Source organism: Babylonia areolata, chromosome 7 (genome assembly GCF_041734735.1).
Source record: "Babylonia areolata isolate BAREFJ2019XMU chromosome 7, ASM4173473v1, whole genome shotgun sequence".
Classification (NCBI taxonomy): Eukaryota; Metazoa; Mollusca; class Gastropoda; order Neogastropoda; family Buccinidae; genus Babylonia; species Babylonia areolata.
This window is the reverse complement of record NC_134882.1, coordinates 21,269,456-21,290,035: the sequence shown is the minus strand read 5'-3', so window position 1 is coordinate 21,290,035 and position 20,580 is coordinate 21,269,456. Positions and strand designations below refer to the sequence as shown.

Sequence of the window (20,580 nt, the reverse complement as noted above, 5' to 3'; positions counted from 1 at the left end):
GAAGATGAGACAAAGAGGATGGGGTCAGCATGCAGTCTGGAGGTGAGGTGTGTTTCCTGTGGCGCTGTGATTCCAGGGACACAGACCATGACATCGCTGAAGACGGGGACTGTCTACACAGGTTTTGACATCAACCGTCGCCTTGTTGCTGCTGCTTCTGCAACTGGGATTGGCTACACCCAGCTATGCCGTTTTTTTGGTATGGTGAATATGCCACGACCCATGCACCAAAAAACATGGCTTCACTGCCTCCGTACAGTCCACTCTGCTGTGGCAGTCTGCGTTCAGCGATACAATAAGGGATCTACCGCCCTTCTGGATGTGCTTGCTGAACTGGATCTTGTGGCTGGGAGCAATGCAGAGATGTTTGCAGAGAAATCAGATATGCTCAGGGTCAAAACAGCAACCAGAAAATCCTCTGACAGAGCAAAACAAAAGAGGAAAAAAATTGAAACTGTGAGACGTCAGGAACGTGAACATCGACGGGCAGATGAGGGAGAAGTATACGCCCCAGGAGCATTTTGAACAATCAAGTAACTGAAAAAAAACTCTCTCTCACCACTTAGTGATATTGGCCAAGTGCTATTTTCCTGTGTATTATTTTTTTAATGTGTAACTATGGGTTGCAGTTTGTGAGTTCTCAACACAATCTTTGAAGGCGTTTTTCTCAAAAGTTGAATTTCTGCTGCAGGTGCATCAGTGGCCCACGTGTAACAATTGATACAGTGAAAATATTATCATAAAATTAGGCACACTGATGTAAAAATGTGTGCTGAGTGCAATGAACATAGTTAGAACTCTCTACCTCTAGTAGTTTTTTTCATAGCAAGTGACTAAAGCATACAAACGTGAATGCATAATTTTATGCGTTTTTGACAAGACAGAGAACAATGCTTGTGGACAATGGGCATCTGCTTTTGTGATCATTGCACTAAATGATGTCAAAACAAACTGTGGAAATGATGAGAATCATTATGTAATGCATGTGTTCAGTGCTGCAAATGGGCCAAATAACCGTGTGTATTTTTATGATAAAATTATCATATCTTCATATCTGTTTGACTTATAATCTTCAAACTTAGCACAGATGTCTATATTAACATCCTGAGTATGTGTACCAAATTTCATGCAGCATATCTTTAGTAGTTCCTGAGAAACAAAAATTAGCTAAAAATGACGCAGTGGTCCACCTTAAACTACATGTTATAATTTACTGTGTGATAAATCAAGCTTTTAAGTTTTATCACTTTCATGTTTTAATTCAACCTTTTCACTTGCAAGTTATTTTTTTGCCATGTTCATATATATATATATAAACTCGACTGTAGGCTGAGAGACCGTGTGGTGTGAGTGACGAACCTTTGAATGTACTTGTAATTTCCTGTCAGATTAATAAAGATGTATGTCAAGCTTTTGCTAATGTGATGAATTCATGGGTTGAAGAATATCCTAGGAGAGAATTCATGAGAAGTAATAAGTGATGCCAAATGTTTGCATCAGTCTTTAACACTTGACAGATCGGTCATGCTTATTAAATATAACATTTTGGTTGTTAGTTTTCCCATAATTGTAGTCACATGGACAGTATTGGTTGAAATGTTACATTTTGGCAGTCAGTTTTCACATAATTGTAGTCAAATGGACAGTAGTAATTGTAACAAAATGAACATTTATTCCATCATTCAGAATTACAAGGAAGTGAAGAACCACATTTATGTTTCTGTTGGGGTGACATCAATGGGCAAAATGAACTGTTTTGCATACAATGGAGCAACATTGTTTCAGATCTGTGAGGACATTCTCACAGTCATCATTCCCTCACGTATCCATCTGTATTTGATTTAATGCTCTCTTCCACAGATAGATAATACTTTTTTTCAAATCTGAATATTTGTGCAGGATTCGGTGTTTCTGTAATATTTAGCTCCTCTTGAAAACAGACATACTGATGGTTGTGACTCTGACAGTGAATGTGATCTTTATAATCTGATTGTGAAATATATTGCTGTCTGATAGTGAATATTATCTATATTCTGAATTTGCAATATGATCTGTTATCTGCTCTCTGACGATGAATGTGATCAGTATTTTGATGGTGAAATGTGATCCGTTCTCTGACGATGAATGTGATCAGTATTTTGATGGTGAAATGTGATCTGCTGTCTGACGATGAATGTGATAAGTATTTTGAAGGTGAAATGTGATCTGCTGTCTGACGATGAATGTGATTAGTATTTTGATGGTGTAATGTGATCCGTTCTTTGACGATGAATGTGATCTGCTCTCTTACAATGAATGTTACCTGTGTTTCAGACGTGTCTACATTTCATACCTGGACAGCGTTCACTTCTTCCGACCTCGCCAGCTTCGGACTGCTGTGTACCATGAAATCCTCATTGGTTACTTGGAGTATGCAAAGCAGCTGGGCTACACCATGGCTCACATCTGGGCGTGCCCACCATCTGAGGGAGATGACTACATTTTCCACTGCCACCCACCAGAACAGAAGATTCCCAAGCCCAAGCGACTGCAAGACTGGTACAAGAAGATGCTGGACAAGGCCATCATTGAACGGGTCGTCATTGACTACAAGGCGTGTACATCTGTTTTAGGGTCCAAAGCATGAACATGTTATTTTTGTTTTTCTCTGTTTTTGTAGGAGTTCCGAATGCTTAACATCAGAGGGAGAAAGGAAGATGAAGTGGTTGTGGAGAGGGAGGGCTGGATAACCTGCTTAACTTCTGATTCAGTTATTTGCTTACAATTAATGGGGATAGAACTTTGAAAGCACAAAACTACAAAAAAAAAATGACAACAGTGTTGATCAAAAATTAAACTGCACATATCTAGCCATGAGTCGTATTTGTATGCTGTTAACCATTGTCATTATTTTGTGTATACTACAAAAACAAGAGAGGCAAGGCCTTCAAGACTCACTTGTGATACATGTTTAAAAAAAACAAACTTATCATTAAAATGTGTTCTGTATTTGATATTATAAAGCTTCAGGTTTAAAAAAAAAAAAAATCCTTACAGCAGATTCAAACCCCGCGTGTTTGGGTGAGAAGAAACTGTCTTACCCATTACACTATCATGGCTCCTTAACTGACTTTCAAAAATTTAATATTTAAACATGCTTTTCTAAGGGCGATAAATCGATTGTGGTATTCACAGTGAGAACGTTGTTTAAATTATATTATTCTGGTGTGTCTTGGGCATTCAGAAAATCTTTAAGGGCAATTAAAAATTCTTTTTAAGTCCGCGGTAAAGGAGACATGGCCATGGCCACAATCACACTGCAACATTTAGCCGTTTTCTCTGGATCTAGATAAATGTATAAGTTTAGTTACACCCGCTGGGAATGTACGACACGGTCGATTCAGTTTCCCTTCATTCTAGTTTTATAACTTAAAGTTGATATGAAACTTGAGTATTTTGTTAAACTAATAACATGTAGAGCCAAGTACAAGTACTTCCAAACGTCGTTTGAAGTGAAAAGGATTTTGTTTTGAGAAAAGTCAAGACTGGAAATTTTTTTGTTTCATCAAGGGTATTAACTCTCATGGTTTATTATTTTCAACTGTGAATTGCAACTGATTTTGTTGATATTTTTATGGCAGTTTTGGGCATAATCCAGTAAGTGACGAGCCGTTCACAAATCTTTCTCTGAATAAATATTTAACGGTCTCCTCCACCAACTTTTCATCACATGTTATCGTGTATTGTCGATTGAATATAGGATTGAACAGGCAGGTCAACAACTTGAAACAAAATGGCATTCTTCACGTTCGTGAGGAATATGAGCACGCGCTTTGAATATGTATAAATATATGTACACAATTGATTTTTGCCCATGACCTTCAGGGCTCGGCCAGTAGATCTATGAAGTCCACTTGTAGTATTGATTTTAGTATTTTCCAAAAAAGACCACTTGGGCAAATGAACATAGTGAAAGCCCTGTACATTGAGAGTAAAACACACAAGCATTTTATGTATTGAGTATAATTTCAAAATGTAATATTTAAGATGAGAAAGATCAGTTTAAAGCAAATTAACCCCCCTAGCATTAATTACAGATTAATTTCCGTTTTTTACTATCTGCACCAAAGACATGCACCAGAAATATAACTTCCATGTTTAGCAAAAGAAGTCCCTGTTTGAACAAAAATGATAAAAATGACTGATCTTGTCGTTGTGTCAGAATATTAGATCAAAGTGCCAAGTTTAGAGAATAAGAAAAATAATAAATAAATATAACAGTAAATTCAGTTTGCATATAATGTGGGTTTTTTTCTCTCTTTTTTTTGTGCCCATCCCAGTGGTGGTTTTAAACAAGATGACTGGAGAGAACTGAATTTTTCATATTTTTATGCCAATTTTGGTGTCAACTGACAAAGCATTTGCAGAGAAAATGGCAATGTTAAAGTTTACAACGCACACGCACACACAGACAACCGAATACCGGGTTGTTTACACAAGTGAGTCAGAAAGCACCCTTTTGATTCATTTTCTTCATCTAAAAAATGAATCGCACAACTTCTGGTGAGGAATCCTCTCTTCAGTGCTTTCCGTGTCTTTATTTCCATATCCCTGGCCTCAGATATTGTAGAAAATCAACCAGTATTATTTTTGTTGTTTTTATTACTGACAGTTGTTTTTGGCTTGAACTTTTGATTTAGGTGGACAGTCCTGATACTGCCCCATGTGATTGACTGCACTATAACCAACAGTGTCAGTATCAACTATCACAAAGAGCAGAGTAAGACAAGGACTCTTTAATAGGCGGAAACCACTCTTTGACACTCCCCAAACTGCACAGAATCCAGTAAGGGTTTAAACAGCACCCTCTTGTTCACAGGATATCTTCAAGGATGCCATAGAGTCCAACTTGGCAAGTGCCACAGAGATACCCTACTTTGAAGGTGACTTCTGGCCCAACGTGATTGAGGAGAGCATCAAGGAGCTGCACCAGGAGGAAGAGGAGAAGAAGAAACGGGAGGAGGCAGAGGCTGCTGCAGCTGAGGCAGAAGCTGCCATGGACACCGTGGAGGAGACCCCGGAAACAGTAGGCCGGATTTATGATTCATGGTTCTTTTATCTGTGCATTTAAACGCTTGGTTTTTTTGGTGGTGGTTGTTAACATTAATCTTTTTTTCATCATCAAGTGATTTCACAAATACTCTTAAACCACTCAGAATAAGCTCTGACAACATCTGCTTTACACATGCAGCAGACAGTACAGCAAGTCTGTAAGTTCATTCATTATATTTCTGTTGGTTTTTCTTTTTCACTGACTGGTTTAAGCAGTCTTGACATGGAGTGGTTAGCGGTTTTGTGGTAACGCATCACTTAGGAAACTTTAGAAAGAATCTGAGTGCATGGCACCAAATCCCTCTCTCACATTGGGGGAGGGTGGCACTGTACTGTAGCGATTTACTGTCTCCGGGAAGAGGAGCCCAAATTTCACACAGACAAATCTGTTGTGACAAAGAGCAATCCAGTACAGTGTACATTTTGTTTTGAATTTTCTTGTAGTCTTCATTCAGGCATGAGATTTTTCCGACTGAAATTTGGCTCCGGAGGCCAAACCAACACACATGTCTGTCAGTGGAACAGAGACGACAGGTGAAGAGACCTGATGGTCAGTTATAATGGTACAGTGCAAACTTGTGTGCTAAGTACATTTTCCTTGAAAACACCAAACACACACACACACACACACACAAAGAGAGGCCCCCAAAACCTCTGACAAATCACTAATTTCATTTTCGGCCATGGGGCCTTGCCACCCTGGACCCCAGCCATTTTCAGAGGAATCTCTCCTGGACTTCCCCAGCCTCACACATACACACACGCATACACACACACACACACACTCACTCACTCGCACAAAGAGTTTAACACACACACAGTTGTATTTAAAGCAGTGCACTACATGCACACATACAAACTTTTACTCTTTCCTCCCATGTCCTGCCCGACCCCCATTCTCAATCTCTTTGTCTGTCTCTTTCTCACATACACACACAGTTGCATTGAAAACACACACACACACACACACACACACACACACACGAGACAAGATTTTGAAAATCATGTCCCCAAGGCTGACTTCCAGGTTTTAAAGCAGAAACACTTCAGTTTAGGAAGAATTGGACTGATTTTTGTCTTCTATGGGTTGGAATACCTCAGAGGCATTGGTAGCCCTCAAGTGCAGATTTTATGGTTTGAAATTAAGAAAAACCTGTAGCTTCAGGGGTAGCCCCCAGACCTCTACCAGGTTGTTGCCCCATTGACCCCCGCTGGGGTCTTCTGTGGCCCCCACCTTTCAGACTCAATCACAGTTTCCAAATCTCATGCCTGTAACATTGAAAAAACTAAAAATGCATGACATTGTTTATGATTTCCTGCACGGAAAATTTAATTTTGCTTATTTGTGTACCCTTGACAAAAGGACATTAGCTGTCCATTCTGCAGTGCTATTTGCCTATACTGTCTTTGCTATATGTGTTCTTTGGTGAGGGTGTAACTTTGATGTGTTTTTATGTTTTATTCATTCATTACTTCAAGCACAGCTTACTTTTATACCACCCATACTTTCACTTTTACAGGCTGAGTTTCTAAAAGATAAGCACAATGTAACTGGGGCTGTGTGTCTAATGCTGTCTGCTGACTGTGTTGAAGCTGGAGCTGGACAAGAAAAAGGGGGAGAAGAAGGGTCAGAAGAAGAAGGTGAAAAGCAAGAGCAGTCAGCGTAAAGCAGCCAAGAAGACCAGCATGCCACAAGGAACTTGTGATCTCACCACAAAACTCTACAGCACCATGGAGAAGCACAGAGATGTAAGTTGTGGAGCATCAGCAAACAGACATTTTCTTGGCACACATTTTCATTCAACTTAGAATGAACTAGAAACTGATAGTAACTTGGGATACGATTTGAATTTAGATTAATTTAAAATGAGACTTGGGACAGAAATGACAAATGTTTCTGCGTTTTTTGTTTTTGTTGGGTTTTTTGGTTGTTGTTTTTTAAACAGGACATTAATAGGTTTGAATTTGCAAATGATTACGACTTGGTTTCCCCACATTTGTAACATTTAAGAAGATGATGATACTGCTTTTGGATGTTATACTTTTTCCAGTCAAATTACACAAGCACCTATACAGGGTTTGATCTGTCTGTAATACTGGATTGTTCAGTGAACTACAAATTTACTTTTGTTTGATAAAAATACTGTTCAGTTAAAACAAGTTTGTTTTTGTTTACTATAAATTTACTTTTATTTGATAAAAATACTGTTCAATTAACAAGTTTGTTTTTGTTTACTATAAATTTACTTTGATAAAAACGCTGTTCAATTAAATCAAGTTTGTTATTGGGTTTTTTTTGGGGGGGAAGCAGGGGGGTTCCAGATCTGCTAGCTACAAGAACGTAAGAGACGGACTCAGTGGATCATTCCTGCTCACATTAGTGTTTGGATGAATCAGTTTTAAACTTAAGTGTCTGTTCAGAAATTTTTATTTGCTTTTTATTTTTTTTTTTTTTTTCCTTCAGGTTTTCTTTGTCATCCGGTTGCACAGTCAGCAAACAGCGATGAATCTTGCTCCAATCTCTGACCCGGACCCTCCAATGAGCTGTGATTTGATGGACGGACGGGATGCATTCTTGACAATTGCCCGTGAAAAGCATTATGAGTTTTCTTCTCTGCGTCGTGCCAAGTTGTCTTCCCTGGCGTTCCTGTATGAACTGCACAATCAAAGCAAGGACAGTTTTGTCTATACCTGCAACAGCTGCAAGGCACATGTGGAAACCAGATACCACTGCTCTGTCTGTGATGTAAGTGCCAGCAAATCAAAGATATTCTTGTATCCTAAACGTGTGCTGCTTTCATTTCTCAGTCAAAGATTTATGGTTATGGTGCTGGAGAAGGCAAGTAGCCCACCAACATCTCATTTGTGTTGCTGCTGTGTGTTAAGAACACATACATTTTACAGCTAACATAGATTGCAAGACACCCACCTAACAAGGGCTTTCTTTGTTTGATGCATGCAATAGGGGTTGCATGCAATCTAGAACCAGTTTCTGAAGGTGACAGAAAGAGAATATTGAAATTACCTGCAGGCTTTCCAATCAAGATTAGTATCTGAACCTTCTATAAATTCTGTTTTAGAAATGTTCCTGTATTGCATTGCTCTCTCTTTTGATTTTCTGAAAACTCTTATTCATATTTTCTATCTCTCAGTACCAAATAGACCATTTGGCACTCAAAAGAATTGTACTTTTAACACCCGGGAAAAGGTGATTTGCCTGTTAGCCAGTTTGCTCTGACTGCCAGTGCTTGTGTCTACAGGGTTTTTATGTGAAATTAAATATTGTGACTGCAGTTACATGGTTTTAAAAAAAAAATGTACCCAGGTAATTGGATAGTATTGTAGATACTGGAGGCAAGCCTGTTCACATAGGAATTGACTTATTTTGGAAAAATGGTATGTACAAAAATATATATGCAACGAAGAAATTCCAGGCATCCAGAATATGACCGAACAGTCTCAGAGAATAGCACTTTAGTGGCCTTTCACCACATTGGAGTGGAATTGTGGAAGTTGTTTGGGTGTGCCAAAACAATATGTCACTTGTGCTTGACTAGTGAACAATGACTGGTGCTGAACTTTGCTACTCAGTGAGACTGTTCTTTTGAAACGGAGCAAAGACAGTGGGTTGCGGGTCGAGAAAGCCAAAAACAAAGAGAGATAACAGGAATTTCTTCCCAAATACTGCAGTGAACCATTGATAATTAAAAAAACAAAAAACATCTGCAGTGAGTGGAAAACATGCTCATTGCAGCTTCTGCAAGATAGACTTAACCCTCTTATCCCCAGTTTGCTCAGCACTAATCACCTATGAAATCCCATGCCAATGGGGAATAACCGTAGCGATTTTTGATAGTGGGTAATTATAAACATTGATGATTAAAAATATAATTACCTTCTTTTGTTGCACATATTTATTTTTCCTGCATTCTACACATAATAAAGTTGCAAAAGAATTTTTGTTTCCAGGCTCATATTGCTTTGTATTTACACACAAAAAATAAAATTTGGTCAGCTATGAAAAAAATTCTTTTAATTACAGTATGATTTTCTTTGAAATAAGTTTATGTGGTCTGCAGTGTCTTCTAACACATCATCTTTTATTCTTTTTCTTACTCCACTTGAATTGCAGCAATGAACATGCTGATTTTTATGTGCTTTTCATTTTGAGGGATGATGTGTTTTCCTATGATGGTGGGGAGAAAAACAACAGCAAACAAACAAAAACAAAGAACAGACCTACCTCACATGTAATTTCTCCATAATGAAAAGAAAAATATAATCCATTGAACTAGCAACATGAGGAAGATCATGCAGAACGCCAATAAGTATAAGTGCAATCAACTACTGACAGCGTCGATTCCAACGGTCTGGCAATTGATTCACAATTTCGGAGGTCCGGTGTTCAATTCACGATGTTGGAAGTCCGGTGATTGTTTCACACTCAAGTACCGACTACACTCTCAATATCGGTAAACTCAGTCAGTGGATATCTAGGTCACTCAGTACGATCGACTTTTACCAAATTCTCACGCAGAAATCATCTTAGAATAAATAGTCATTCAGATTACGCTGCTACTCTTGACAGTCTTCAAACTCATCTTGCAACTTTGAAACATCAAAACGTTGGCAAAACTTAACCAAACCAGTAATATATTTTATTGACGCCACTAAATATCATTGAAATCAAGACTAACTCATTGACAGTATCGAATTTGGAGGTCCGGCGTTTGATTCATGATTTTGGGAGGTCCAGCGATCAGTTCACATTCAGGTGACCAACTTCACTCTCTTTGTCGGCAAAACTCAGTCAGTCAGCATTAGGTCACTCAGTTTGATCGATTTTTACAAGATTTTCACACAGAAATCATTAAAACAGTTCAAAATCATCTTCAGAATCGTTGTTCATAGTACGCTAAAGCTCTCGGCAATCATCAAACTCATCTTGCAACTTTAACCCCTAGGCTGCCTGCATGACGAGATAACTCGTCATGGCAAGCATGTATGCTTCGCTGCCTGCATGACGAGATAACTCGTCATCGAAATATTCTGACTTTTCCCTGGTTTGCATTCACTTCCTTGGCAAAAATAGTGGTAGCTTTAGCCTGGGGAATCTCTCTAGATTTTATTCATAGCTAGAAACCCCATCTACGTCAGGAAGCTGTCCTTTATTTGAACGTTTTGGTTGGGTCACTGTCCAAGTGTTTGCCTGACTTCTCTCCTCACTCGCTCAACAAAATGTCGGACTGACGCCGTGCTCTGGACATGCGATCGTGACGAACTAAATCAACCATGATTTCTTTCTTTAGCTGATGCTCAGAAAGAATTGAAGCGTAGATTCGAAGGAGAAGATAGAGATGAACATTTATAGGACGATCTGATAGAAAATAAAGGGAGTAATCAAGAGAGTGGCCAAGATGCGACTGTCAGTGAGTGATGCCGGCTGTACAGATGTTAGCAGACGACAGATGACCGAATTAGCAGCAGAGCGATATTCTTGGCACGCAGCCAACGCGGTCTGATGAGAACTGAATCAAGTGACCGTGTGAGAGGGGTGAGGAGGAGGGGGGTGGAGACTGAGGGGACGTGGCCTCACATCCATCTTATCAGTTGGAGAAGTCACAATGTATTGTGTATCTATCTCTTAAAAAATATATATATTGTGGTTGTTCTAGTATGATTTTGTGTTTGCAGATATCCATTTGTCCAGAAAATATGTTTTTGTGCAAATTACCTGACTAATGTTTGTAATGAACAAGTTGAAAATGTGACAAAAAACAAAACACTGATTTCAAAACAACAGCATGTCACTAAAACTATATAAAATGGGAAAATAGCATGTGTTTTGTATTCTTTATTCATTTACCTTTCAGAAAATATATACTTTTATGGGTCTTTCTCCAATAACAAAGAGCACAGAATTTTTTGAAAATTTATACCCGTTTTTTGTGAAAAAAACCCTGGCAAATAGATTTCACTTAAATCTTATTTTCCTGGCAGCGAAAGGGTTAAAACTTCACAACTTTGTCAAAATTCAAGCAAATCAGACTCTGAAAAGCGCAAAATGCATGGCAGGAAGTGCTGAAAACGAGGCTGTGAAACTCGCGAGAGTCTCATTTATGTAAACAACAATGGCTGCACCCATAGTAAGCACGTGTTTAGCCAGCAGTACCAGGTAGGTTTGGTTGTTACACTGCAAGCCGCTATTGGGCGAGTATGGTGTATAATGGTTAAGCATTGCTCACTTGGGCATGTTTGATATGTCCCCCATAGTTCAACAAAACAGTGCACAAGAAAACAGAAGGCTGAGCATACAAAACAATTACCTCTGTGGAAGAATTTTTGACTAGTGAACAATAATTGTGAAATTGAATATTCCCTCACCGCAGTTTGCTAGATCACAGGTGTGGAAACTGCATTCAGGGACTAAAAAATTGCATTGTGCATTCTCTCTCTCTCTCTCCCTCTCTCTCTCTCTCTGTCTCTCTCTGTTATGCACACATGAGATAGGGGATAGTTACAAGTATTTCTACATATTACATGTATATATGCATGTACATCTATATCTTTACTCTTAGTATGACTTCAGAAAAAACAGTTGTTTTGAAACCCATGATTTATGGTAGAGTACGCCAACAGCATTTTTTAGGGCAGAGAGGTTTTGATTTTGGTACTGTTATGCAACTGTAATTGTATTCAATATTTAAAGGGGCTCCTGTCCTGTGTGTCCCCCCACCCCCATCCCAAACCTCCTTTGAAAGTTTATAGGGATGTTGTTGCATTTTGATTGTGGGGTTTTCAGTCCAGATAGGCCCTGCTTGGTCAGCATATGAACAGTAATTTCCTAATCCATGAAAAATGCATTCAGTGAAAGTTATGTATGTTTCTGATTCCAGGACTTTGATTTGTGCGTCAATTGCTTCAAGCGTGAAAGTCATCCCCACAAGATGGACAAACTCGGACTTGGAATTGATGACAATTACAGTTCTGAGAAGCAAGAAAATCCTTCAGAATCCCGTCGGAAGTCCATACAGAGGTGTATTCAGTCATTGGTGCATGCATGTCGGTGCAGAGATGCTAACTGCCGCTTACACAGCTGCCAGAAGATGAAGCGTGTGGTGCAGCACACAAAGAGCTGTAAGCGAAAGACCAATGGTGGGTGCCCCATTTGTAAACAGCTCATCGCCTTGTGCTGCTACCATGCAAAACATTGCAATGAGAACAAGTGTATGGTACCTTTCTGCCAGCAGTTGAAACACAAGCTACGACAGCAGCAGCTTCAGCAACGACTGCACCAGGCACAGATGCTGCGACGCCGCATGGCCATCATGACTTCAGGAAATGCTGCTGGTGCCGCCGCTGCCCCAACAACCAATGGAGATGTGGACATGGTCTCTCAACCTTCTCCACAGGCTGGTGGCATGCACACGGGCCCTTATGGTGCTAGTGGTAAGATGGCCCCGGGACCTCCTCAGGGAGCTATGCAGGCAGCAAGGGAGGCTCAAGAGATTGCCCAGATCCAGGCCCAGTCCCGCCAGGCACAGGCTACATCCCTGTCTGGTATCCCCCCCAGTATCGGCAAGCCTTCCATGGCTACCATGCAGCCTCCAACCCGACCCAGTGGTAAGCCCAGTGTGGCTATGCAAGGTGTTCAGCGCCCTGCCTGGCCAGCCATGAATGCCTATCCCAACCAAGCTGCTTCCACTGCCCCCCAGCAGGTGCGCATGCAGCAGCCCCTTCCTCCCATGAGGATGAACATGGCTTCCATGCCCCCCAACCACCCTGGTGTTCCCCAGCCCCATCCTGTGGCCCCTCAGCCCCACCCACAAACAGTGTCTGTTATGGGGGGAGCAGGCCAGCAACCTGCCAATTCTCAGCCATCCACGGGGCCTGGTCTCTCTCAGCTGCTGCAGACTTTGAAAAGTAACAACCCTCCCCACACTGAGGTACTGGCTTTGTTGAAAAAGAATCCAGCGCTCATGGCCCAAGTTCTCAAGCTGAAAACCCAGCGCATGCAGCAGCAACAGCAACAGCAGCAGCAGCAACAACAAGTCCAGCAACAGCAGGTTCAACAGGCTCAGTTGCAACAACAGCAGCAACAGCCACCCATTAAGGCGCTTCCCCCCAACATCCAGGGTATGCCGCCCCAGCAGGCTGTGCAGCAGCAACAGCAGATCCGTTATCAGATGATGCAGTTGCGTCAGCAGCAGATGCAGCAACAGGTGCAACAGCAACAGCAGATGCAGCAGTTTGGGCAGGCTGGGCAGCAGATGGGTCAGAGACCCCCCACCATGCGCTTTGCCCAGCCAGGGTTTGGTCCTGGAGACCAGCACAGTCTGCACCAGTTTCAGCAGCAGCATCAGATGATGCAGGTGCAGCAGCAACAGGCTCAGCTCAAACAGCAGATGGCAGGCACTCAGCGACCCCTCAGCCCCCAACACATGATGGCTCAGGGGGCTACACCTTCTCCTCAACAGATTATGCAGCAAGTGAGATCCCCCCCTGCCACTGGGGTCCCAACACTGCCACAGACTGTGCGTTCTCCCCAACCAACCCCCTCTCCCCGCCAGCAGCCCATTCCATCCCCTCGCCAGCTTCAGCAATCCCCCCATCACATGCCAGCCAACCAGTCTCCCCACCACTCCATGGCTCAGGACTCCAGTCAGATGAACTCTGATCATGTGTTGCTTCCACAGCTGCAGACTCATCCCTCCATGACAGCAGGCAATGCTGACATGAGCCTGGGTCAGCAGGACTCGGACATGGTGCCTCTCACTCCTTCAGACCAGCTTGTACAGTTCGTGGAGCGAATGGACCAGTGACCCAGGGTCAACTGAAATTTTGTGGCTGTGGTTGTGTGCTGTGGATACATGTGCGAGTGACTGCTGACAAATGTGGATTTGTGGAGCACTGATGTATGGTGTGCAAAATCATAAAGACCAGACCTTTTTTTCCCCATCACAGCGAGCTGTTTTGGGTAGAAAAAGTCAAATTATTCATTGAACATTGTAATTTCATTTTTCTGTGGGAGACTAAAATTTATCATTGAACTTTCTATTGCCTGCTGTACAGATAGTTATTTTCATGGTGTAGGCCATCCTTGATCATCAGTCATATTGCAGTATGGCATAGTGATTGTTTTCCATTTTTTCCAACTCGTTTATTTCATGTCTTTGTTTCCTTTGTTTTGATACTTGGTAAACTCTTAACTTATTATCATCATTTTATTTTAACAAAAAAACAAAAAATGGAAAAAAAACCTTGGCAGCAAGAGAAATGCATGAGATTGAGAAGCATACGTATTTCAGCTACTCATGAATAATGTCTGTTGCATCTGTCTTAAAATCATTCAGAGTAATTGAATGTGCATAGTCTGAAATAACAATGAGCAAGCTACTTAATGGACACCATTGAAGTAGCAGTTGTGCCAAGTATGGAAACGAGTTTGTATCAATTCATCATCATACAAATGAATCATTTTACTGCATGGACTTTGTGCAGTTTTAATTATGTGTGAAATGTAAATAAATGTTTGTGATAAACTGAAAACTGGTGGAGTTGTTTTGGTCGTTGGATTTTTCTTTTCTGGATTGGTGGTGGTTTCATAGCCATGGTGTTGGTGCTTATATTTGTTGTCTCCAAATTCCTGTTTGGCCAAAACGATCAATATATCAGATTTTAAGATAAGCTGGAACCCCTTTTAGAAGAGAGATCTGCAGTGAATTTTTTTAAGAAAATGTTGTTCAGTGGGGGGCAGGCAGTGGGAAGAAAAAAATGTGATGTGCCTGCCAGGCATTCACAGTTTGTATGACATTTTCTATTGTAGAATTGTAGTTTTCTTCTCAACACTTCTTACTGCTACTGTAATTTGTGTAATGTACTAATGAAAGGTAATAAACAGGCATGGAATTTCAAACAACCCTGGTTATGTTTATGACTTGCGTATCTTTCAGTACAATCAAGGAGGGGGTGAGGAGAAGGATCAATCATGTTATTGTTTGTTTTGTTTTTGTTTTTGTTTTTTTTTTTTGGGGGGGGGGGGGGGGATTTATTCAAACCTACATGTTTGCATGATAACAACCTGTTAGTTTGGTTACAACCTTTGCATCTGATTTCTCTTGGAAACTTTTCTTTTTGGCCACTTTCCACCTCTTGGATAATTGTCAACTCATTTTCCCATTATCCATCATGTATGGTAATATTGGTTTGTGAAAGTGAGTTTTATTGTGCATGTAGTGTCTGTGTAAGAGACTGTGTGTGCAGACCAATGTTTGTTGTGGAAATGTCACTGGCTGATAAGCACAGGATAACTTCATGACAACACTTGACTTTATAAACAACTTAATTTCAACATTGCTGACAGAGTGATTATATGTTCACTGCTCTGGATAGTAGTACACTTATGCTGTCGTAAAAGGAAAAAAAAACTTGCAGATCAGCTGAAAGACAAAATGACGATCAGTAATTTTGTTTTGGATAAGTTTACAGTTTTAATCTCTGTCATCTCTGAAATTTCCCATGTCAATTTAGAAGTATACCAACCAGTGCCTTAATCCCCTCTGTGTGCATACACAAACCAAATCAAAACCAAATCCACGGGTTAAAGATGATGTAATCCAAGTTGATATTGGGTGGGTTTATGGAAACGTGGACATTTCCAGCATACTACACTCCTGAAAATCACGGGTGTCCAAATGACAAGGTGAAAATGGTCATTCAAACCCAGGTTATATCGGTATAGCAACTTCATTTACTCAGAAAGGATTGTATCATTATAAATGTATTTGCCTTCTTGAAAGAGTTGATAAATGTGTGAATAATAGTACATGCAGCTTGATATTAGAAAGTGGGTCATGACCAACACAAAATGTTGATTTCATGGACTTGTGAATTGTGTACAAACCCATGGTTGAAGTCATCCCTGCACAAGTGTAGTGGCATTGGTTTTTTCACAAGTCAGCAACCCTTGGTTGGTTGGTATGTTCAGTCTCCTGCAACAAGTCCTTCACTCTTGACCAATATTCCTCCAAAGAGGATGAGCTCCCAAGGCACTGGCTTCAGTTTCCACACACATTTCATTTCGGGCACATGACCTCTTGGCCAGTATGACCATCACCTACACAAAGCCTCAGTTACCCTCTTAGCAGCCCTTTGTTCCAAGACATTTATTCTAAACCATCAGACCACTTCTCACAGTTTTTCTTTTTTACCTGTTGGTTCTTGGCAACATTGCAGGCTCTCATCCCTCAAATTTTACAACAGGTGATGTTCTGATACTGGTCTCTCAGCAGTGAAGGATCTGGTGTCAGTGCACTTTCTCTTTCCATAAGCGCTGTACACACCTGTTTGGGCCCATAAACTGTCTAATGCCATTGCCAAGAATCAAATCAGGACCACACAAGTCTCACCCTACTTACCAGTCACTTTGGAGAGCCTTCCTCAACGAATGAATATTCACATCTAAAGCGCATCCAAAGTCATTGATGTGTTCACGGTTCAAAAGATAATAACAATAACATAATTTATAAAGGAATTGCATTCATTATGTCACTGGACACTACTTCATGGCTTGCCACATTTCCGGGAATCGCACTGTGCTCTGTATTTGTTCAGCAGATCTGACTCGTCCAGACAGAACATGATTTTATTATCTCCAGTATTTTCCTCACATCTAGAAAATGTGGTTGGTTATGGTGGACTTTGTCATAGCCATGTTTAAAAAAAAATTAAAAAAAAAGATGTACTCTGTCCATAGTACAAGACCAGAGCCCCTGGTAATGGATCCTGATAGTCCAATATCCTTTTTTTTTTTTTTTTTTTTTAATACTGCCCATGCTGGTAGCCATATTAGAAAGGCCCAGCAAAAGGAGGCCATTATGTTCTTGATGCTCACAAAAGAACTTTAAGGCAGTGATTTCAGACTGACTCTTTTTGTTGTTACTCACATTATGCTCAGAGATATGTAGCACCATGTCCGTCTCTTCCAGAAGTCTTGCTCAGGAAACCACTAGCGTGGGTCTAGCCATCCTGCTGGATTCTTATCACATGGCTGTTGTAGGCACCCACAGTCCACAACCACCTCCAGTTCGTCACAGGCTAATAATAATAATAATAATAATGGTATTTATATAGCGCTGAATCTTGTGCAGAGACAAATCAAAGCGCTTTCGCAAGGCTTCCAAGTCTGCACTTTCTCAGCTGCCAGGTCTTCTAAGGCCTCAGCCTGGTCACCTTGGTCAGGTAATCACCAAATGACTGGATTTCTTAACAGAAAATTGGGATCAGTGGTACCTTTTCTCTTTCATGGGCTCTGTCTATACTTCGCCTGAGCAACTTGCCAAATTGCTGGTAAACCTGCACTCAGAGCAACACTTCTTGGTGAACCAAGAGATAATCAACTCCACCACGATCTCCCACCAGAGATGGGATGCAGAGGTGAAGGCAGTCACGCACACAAATTTTTAAGGCATTCATGACATGGATAGCCAATGTTGTACTTTATTCTGTGAGACAGGGAGCCGGTTGTACAAATTTATAACATAGAGTGCTGATGTTGTTCTTTATTCTGTGAGACAGGAAGCCAATTGAACACATAGAGTGCCGATGTTGTACTTTATTCTGCGTGAGACAGGGAGCCAGTTGAACACATTTATAACATAGAGTGCCAATGTTGTACTTTATTCTGTGTGAGACGGGGAGCCAGTAACACATTTATAACAAAGTGCCGATGTTGTACTTCATTCTGTGTGAGACAGGGAGCCAGTGGAATACATATGTAACATAGAGTGCCAATGTTGTACTTTATTCTGCGTGAGACAGGGAGCCAGTGGAATATATATGTAACATAGAGTGCCGATGTTGTACTTTATTCTGTGAGACAGGGAGCCAGTGAAGTGATTGCAAAAGAGGAGCGATGTGTTCAGATCGTTTGTTTCTGATGAGTGGACGAGTCGGACGGCAGAGTTTTGTATGCGTAATGGGAGTGACTGGATGAAGCAGGCAAACCACACAAGAGATTTACAGTTGTTGAGGCGAGAGGGAATGAGAGAAATGATGAGTTTATATGCTGCGTTGATGGACAGGTGTTTCCAAATAGAACTCGTACATGTTTGTGAGTGTGCATTTTCAAGCTTGGGTTGATGTGTGCACGTGTGTGGGTGTGCACGGTAAGGGTTCACTTAGCATGGCCTTTTTTCATGTTTTTATTTTAGTCTTTTGCCTTCTACGTATATTTGTAGTCGTGCACCGTAATTGAATGCAGAATTGACAAGTCTGACATACGTTTTTGCGTGGACAGAAAATTATCAAGGACAGCGTCAGTGTTCTTTACCTTGAGAGAGAAATCCTTTTAAGTCCATTTTTTTGACAAAATGCTTGTTTTCCTTTAATTTAGTCAGTGGATAGATTTTCTAGCATGCTTGGTTTTTGTCATCTGTCAACAAACAAAATCTTAATGTGACGACTGAGCTTAAAAAAAAAAAAAGACATTCACATTTTTAATTAGCCATTTTAGTTCTATCACATTTTTAATTAGCTATTTTAGTTCTATCATCTCTGCAAACTGAAAAAAAACTGTTTTACTGCTCCCAGAAAAAAAGGAATAAAAACGTAAACAGTTAAGCAATACCATCGACAGTACACACACACACACACACACACACACACACATATATATATATATATGTGTGTATATATAGACAACACACACGCTGCAAAGGGGAGGTAACCTACTTCGGGAGGTGATTGGCCGTGGCTACTTTAGCTTTCTCCATATTGGCGGGTAGTAGTTAACACAGGACAGGAATCAGACCCTTGCCGGAATCTGCACTGGTGGGTCACGGTAAGTATGTTACTTAACGTAATTTTAGAAAGAAAATTTCCTTTTATGAACAGATGTCAAATTAATGTCCAACCATAGGAATGGGCGCACATTTGATTGATAATGACAGAACGAAAGTGCGGATAAATTTCCACCAAGTTACGAAAACCTGCCTCAAGCAAAGAAACGACGCGAGCACTGCATGGGACCCCACCGCACGCAAAGAAGTGGAAAGATTGAAGCAGTTCAACGGAGTGCAGCGCGGTTTGTACTCCGTAAATACCAGAGGACAACCAGCGTCACGGAGTTTCTGCAAGCACTGCAGTGGAAAACCCTGGACTGCAGGAGGAGGGCAAGATTGTTCATGCTATTCAAGATCAGCAGCGGACTTGCAAAGGTAAAGTGGCCACACATCTACCAACAGTAGCAACGTGCAAGAAGAGCACACACGCACAATCATGTGACAGGACCCCTGTAGAGCAGACATCAGGCTGAACGCCTTCCCACACACAATCCTATGACAGGACCCCCTGTAGAGCAGACATCAGGCTGAACGCCTTCCCACACACAGTCCTGTGACAGTACAAAATACGACACGACTCTGTCCGGCAGCACAGGAACAACTGACACTGAACTTAGGTGACCCGTGCACGTATGGCCTCCACCAGTGATGTCCATCAGCTGCTGTCTGTCTTGTGCTATCTCAAATTGCTTCCCCCAGATGCAGCCATCTTTCAGTTCCTTTCCAGCCGTTCTACGCCATATCTCCTTAGTTCTTCCTCACACTCTTTACCATCATGTGTCTAGCGAAGGGCGACTGTTAAATGTGTAATTCGTGGCACCTCAGGACGTGGGCTATCCATTGCCACCTCCTGACTGAGGACGTGAGTTATCCATCGCCACCTTCTCTCCTGACTGACGACGTGGTCTATCCATTGCCACCTCCTGACAGGACGTGGGCTATCCATCGCCACGTTCTCTCCTGACTGATGACGTGGGATATCCATTGCCACCTCCTAACAGGATGTGGGCTATCCATCGCCAGCTTCTCTCCTGACTGACGACGTGGTCTATCCATTGCCACCACCTGACTCCTTGGCTATCCATCGCCACCTTCTCTCCTGACTGACGACGTGGGCTATCCATTGCCACCTTCTCTCCTGACTGACGACGTGGTCTATCCATTGCCACCACCTGACTCCTCGGCTATCCATCGCCACCTTCTCTCCTGACTGTCGACGTGGGCTATCCATTGCCACCTTCTCTTCTGACTGACGACGTGGTCTATCCATTGCCACCTCCTGACTCCTCGGCTGTCCATCGCCACCTTCTCTCCTGACTTGCGACGTGGGCTGTCCATTGCCACCTTCTCTCCTGACTTACGACGTGGGCTGTCCATTGCCACCTTCTCTCCTGACTGACGACGTGGGCTATCCATTGCCACCTTCTCTCCTGACTGGCGACGTGGTCTATCCATCGCCACCTTCTCTTGATGGCAGTGGTGATGTCTCAACATGGGCTTTATTTTGTGGAGTTCAGCGTTGGAAATGGTTTTCGGCCAAAAACAATATTCGGAATTTTGCGTCAGCACTGGCGACTGTTCCAGAATGGTTCAAGTTTATGGGTGATGCTCTTCAGTGGTTACTCTCTGGGACTTTTGATTTGTACAA

General features: G+C 41.5%; 1 protein-coding gene across 3 annotated transcripts in view; it reads left to right on the top strand.

Moving 5' to 3' along the window:
- Positions 1 to 14,640, top strand: part of LOC143283898 (histone lysine acetyltransferase CREBBP-like) — a 51,292-nt gene extending 36,652 nt beyond the window's left edge. For all 3 annotated transcript variants that reach the window (XM_076590293.1, XM_076590294.1, XM_076590292.1), the window contains exons 20-24: positions 2,314 to 2,593; positions 4,859 to 5,065; positions 6,685 to 6,840; positions 7,556 to 7,837; positions 11,988 to 14,640. In XM_076590293.1, coding sequence (XP_076446408.1) covers positions 2,314 to 2,593; positions 4,859 to 5,065; positions 6,685 to 6,840; positions 7,556 to 7,837; positions 11,988 to 13,913 — 2,851 coding nt within the window. In that variant the 3' untranslated portion in view covers positions 13,914 to 14,640. The remainder of the gene's footprint in view (positions 1 to 2,313; positions 2,594 to 4,858; positions 5,066 to 6,684; positions 6,841 to 7,555; positions 7,838 to 11,987) is intronic.
- Positions 14,641 to 20,580: the final 5,940 nt, after the last annotated feature.